Source organism: Daktulosphaira vitifoliae, unplaced genomic scaffold (genome assembly GCF_025091365.1).
Source record: "Daktulosphaira vitifoliae isolate Bord-2020 unplaced genomic scaffold, ASM2509136v1 Scaffold_151, whole genome shotgun sequence".
NCBI lineage: Eukaryota > Metazoa > Arthropoda > Insecta > Hemiptera > Phylloxeridae > Daktulosphaira > Daktulosphaira vitifoliae.
In genome coordinates, this window is record NW_026099719.1 from 1 (window position 1) to 4,863 (window position 4,863).

At 25.2% G+C, this 4,863-nt stretch overlaps 1 protein-coding gene and 1 long non-coding RNA gene across 2 annotated transcripts in view; one reads left to right on the top strand and one right to left on the bottom strand.

The window, feature by feature from the left end:
* The first annotated feature begins 1,121 nt into the window (after nt 1-1,121).
* LOC126909155 (uncharacterized) overlaps nt 1,122-4,863 on the top strand; it is a 7,576-nt gene continuing 3,834 nt past the window's right edge. Inside the window, exons 1-3 of the mRNA XM_050691579.1 lie at nt 1,122-1,364; nt 2,149-2,335; nt 4,104-4,614. Of these exons, the coding sequence (XP_050547536.1) occupies nt 1,122-1,364; nt 2,149-2,335; nt 4,104-4,614 (941 nt within the window). The remainder of the gene's footprint in view (nt 1,365-2,148; nt 2,336-4,103; nt 4,615-4,863) is intronic.
* LOC126909156 (uncharacterized) lies at nt 1,358-2,248 on the bottom strand. The gene is made up of 3 exons (XR_007704948.1): nt 2,108-2,248; nt 1,975-2,030; nt 1,358-1,520 (listed from the first exon to the last, which is right to left on the bottom strand). It is a non-coding gene; the product is annotated as an uncharacterized LOC126909156 (long non-coding RNA).

The window sequence follows — 4,863 nt, forward strand, 5'->3', positions numbered from 1 at the left end:
TTATTTAGCGCTGATGATAGTAAAATTGTTCTAAAATTCTTTTTTTGGCTTTTTGAGTTAAATATGTTTTAGATTAAAATTTTAAATAATGTTACAAGTCATAAATTCTTGTTATATTCTTTAGTTATTACACAATAATAAAACTCTTTTTAAAGTGTAAAAGTTGGAATAAAAGGCAGGCTTATTATTTAAACAATTCAATGTACAGAAAATATAGTACTTTATACCACGAGTTTTATTGTAAATCTATATAATATTGATGGTTTGGCGGCTGATAATTAGTAAAACTATGCCGATTATAATAGAAAATTATAAATTAGTACAAAAATATCAAATCAGTAGAGTAATTGAACAAGATTATTAATTAAGCTCAACAAAGGAGTCAAACGGAACAGAAATTTAATTGAAACAAGTTAATACTGAGATCAGTATATTAAATAACTAATTTAATCTATAGATTCAATTTAAGAATTTATAATATAAATGCATCTCTTTCAAACATTAAAAAAACATTTATCAAAATAAAAATTGACTTATTGTTTTATATAAAATAACAATTAAAAGTTAGGAAATAATTACAAAATCGTTTTTAATGCAAGCATTTTAATAGTATATATTATATAATTGTGGCCTAGTAAAAATAAATTGCTATAAAAATTAAATAATCAATTAGGTTATAATTTATAGATATTTTTGTTCTGGACTTATTTTTAGGATAGTGACTCGGTTCTCGGAAATGGTCGATTGAATAATTTCCATTCGCACCTGCCACAGGAAACGTCGTACCAATTGTCGCAACAATAAATAATACATAGACCAAATTGCCGAGATATGCTAATTGATACCAAGGGTTAAATTGTAACGTGAAAATTATTTAATTTTATACATACAATGGGTGTGAAATTTAGCAGAAATAAATTTAATATTAAGAAACTTTTAGTAAAAGTTGATTTGTTCTTAATGTAATCCGAAAAACATTATTTAACTTTTAGAAGTCTAGAACTAAGCAAGCGACGTCTTACTTATTAACAATTAAAACACATTAATAAATTCATTATAATTCAGCAATAAGTAACAACACACATATAATTAGATAAATAAGACATTTATTAATTACTTGAATGATTTCAGGAGAGTTTCCATTTGCTCCAGTTTATTGCTTAGCATGGATATGCTTAGATGTGTTATTTTGCACAGCTAGTATAATGCACTTGTGCACTATAAGTGTTGACAGGTACTTAAGTTTGAGATATCCTATGAAATTCGGCCGTAACAAAACTAGACGACGAGTTATACTAAAAATTACATTTGTATGGCTCTTGTCGATTGCCATGAGTTTGCCATTAAGTCTCATGCACTCAAAAGTAAGTAAACACACTTTTTATCGTATTTTTAATACATATTAGTTTATTATAATTATTCAAACAATTTTGTAAAAGTTCTTATCAGTGTCATTGTTATAACTTTCTTCTGTCACATTTTTGCAATTAATTATTTCTTTTGATTTCTTCTACGGCGATCTGCAATGAGATTAAATTTTCGATTAAAAGTCTTCAGGAAAGTTTTAGAGATATTACACTTGAAAGAGTATGAAAACTCTTTGGTACAAAATTAAAGTAAAAATCATCGTTTGGAAAGTTGAAGGTAAAAACATTATAATATAATCGAATACAGTTTTTAACAGTAAATATTAACGTATTCTCTGAGTATAATTTGTTGAAAAATTAATTTTTTAAAACGTGTTTAAGGACTATATTATTTATTTAAGTCGAGTAATGCACGCGATGCAGATATATTTAATACATTATCTATTTTACATTAAAGTACAAAATTTAAACTATAGAATCATTAAATCTTAATTGGATTTTATTAATCATTAACAAAATATAGTCAAAGTTTACATATTATGTATTACAATAATATTTAGAACTTAAGAATATTTATTTATTCACTGAAAGATAGAATATTTGTTACCTGTGTACCTAATAGTCATCACTGCTAAAATGATTGTTTTTAATGAAAATTACCATCTAAAAATTTGTAAAAAAATTATAATTTAATTAATTACTTAAACATAATATCAAAGAAAATTATACTACATAATTACAATTAGTTGAAAATGAATTACATTGAACTATTATGTTTCAGAATCTTAGCTCAGTATTGGTGAATGGCTCATGTCAGATACCTGATCCATTGTACAAGCTCATCGGATCTATAATAAGCTTTTACATACCTTTAGGAGTAATGATACTCACGTACACATTGACCGTCCGACATTTAGCGGCAAAGAGACAAAATCTACAAACTGGGATAACACGAAATACAAACCACAGTGAGTTATATACTTTCATTAATTATATTATTAAAAAATATATCACAAAATACGAAACTAATAAATAGCAATAGTCAATGTATAGTTCTATTAAATGTTATATTAAATATAGCTCAAGGAAAACATGTTTATGTTTTAATATTACTGTAAATATGTAATAGACAAATAAATTAATATGAAAAAATACATTCTACTTTTTACATTAACAACAATATTTTAAAACGGTTATCTGTTTACAAAATATACTATATTAATAATATCACATTGCAATCTATACGATAAAGAAATTGATAATTTAAAATATGATAATTTAAAAACAAAATTTTGATGAAAATCGTATGATTAATTACATAGAATTTATGTTGATAATAATTTTTAGTGTCATCAGGAAGTAATATTTTAATGCATTTCAAAATATCATAAATTATAATAAAATCTTTCTTGAAGTGTTAGGGAATGCATATACCAGTTTTGTATCAATTCTCTCTAATGTTTTTTTTTATATTTCATTCAATCATTTATTTTAGAACAAAGAAAGGTTATTACGACTAAAAATTTAACACAACAAATCAATGTGAAGGGGATACAACCCTCTAAGTCAAAATATTACATACATTTCAATAATATATCTTCCATTTCCAAATTATTCCTTGTATTCTCAATTAAATTAATATTTAAAAGATACATTCTACATTTATTAAATTATTTAATATAAGTTTAAGTTAGCTAATAAATTTAAGATATAATGACTTATTCATAAATCGAAATATTCTATAACCGGATTTTTAATTCAAAAAATCAATTTACATCTAATAAATTAACAAGTGAGAAGCTATCCAAAACTATTAAGCACTCTATATTTTCAATTAATATGTAACCTTGAAAATGTAAAAATTACCTGAAAAATAAAACTTTCTAACAGTATAATGTGTATAACATTAAAAATATTTCTATTAAAAAACACAAAATGCATGTATTTCTTTTTTTAATAATAAAACAATAAAACAGTTATGTCGCATAATTTACCAATAAATATGTAGTTTCAAAAAGATATTTAGTTGAATAAAAATAAAATAAGCTACTGTTAAGTCTAAAAGCTAGTAATATGTCATTATATTTTATGTTTTTAATTTTATTCTTTTAAATTTCATATTTACTCTATATATATTAATTAAACAAGATAAAAGGACTTAATCTTTCATAAAATGTATTGCGAAAGCTTTAACTCTTTGAAAATTATAAAAAAACTAAAGCCGTTTATATCAATTAGTGCATAGTAGTCAGTTTAACATATATTTTAAAGTTCATATTTACCATTATTAGTAAAAAGTACCAGCAAGAACAAATTGTAGAATGTATCTATATATATACATGTATAACATGCCTTTAACTTCATAAAAGTTATTGATCTTGTTATAGATCAAAACAGTATTAATCAATAACAAGTACAACATATTTTTATTCTAACGGTTTAACTATAGTTTATAGCTATAAACAAATGATTATTTTAAACATGTACAACACTTGCTTTTGGTCTTTCGATTTTTTTTTTAAGTTATCATATACATATAATTTATACGCTACAAAATGATTATTAAATTGATCAACATATCTAAAGGAGTGTCAAAAAAATTAAAACTCGTTTGAGTACACTTAAAACTATATTTTTACTAGCAAACAAATGATAAGAGGGTATTATAAAATAAATTTATTGGTAATAATTGTTTAAACTGAAAGAAAATTAATTAATTAACTGAAAATTGTACAGGTGGAAACAACGGAAGAAGTTGGCGTAGGATTCTAAGGAGAAATTACAGGAGAACAAGGTCGGATGAGTCGGATGTTCAATTAGCTAAAACAGGAGAACCTGTGACTGCGATAAACTCAGTGACTGTAGACGAGAAAGAAGCCAACCGTGAGACTGCACTGGATAAACCACAATTTTCAAACACAAGAACTGATAAAACTACCAGTCCTAATATTGGACAGAGCATTTATGATAACGAAAATATTAAAATCAACAATCACGTTCAACAGCCGAACACGCCTATTTCCAGTTGCACAAGCACTCCGTTCAAACATCATCTGTCAGCTTGTTCCACCGATACGGAAATGACTTCATTGGATGCTCGAGAACTATGGTTACCTGATTCGGAACTCACACCGTCGACCATGTCAGCTTTACATCAATTTGGTGCAGAAATGCTACGCCTATCCCGAGGTCTAGAACAAGTGGCATCGTCACCAGAATCTAAACCCACCTCTCCAACTAGATCTAGGTAAAAAAGAATTATTATTAGAAACTACGAAAATATATTATTTTACATTTATTTCACATTAAATGACACTTAAGAATTTATTTAATGCTCAACTGAGCAATAATTTATAAATAATGCATCAGATAAACAAAGTTATGGCTAATTCGATGATAAATTAGAGCATTTATGAATTTATTAAAACTTCTGCTATAGAAACTTTCTTTAACTATCATTTAAACATTTCGCTCATTTTTTTTTTTTTTTTTTTTT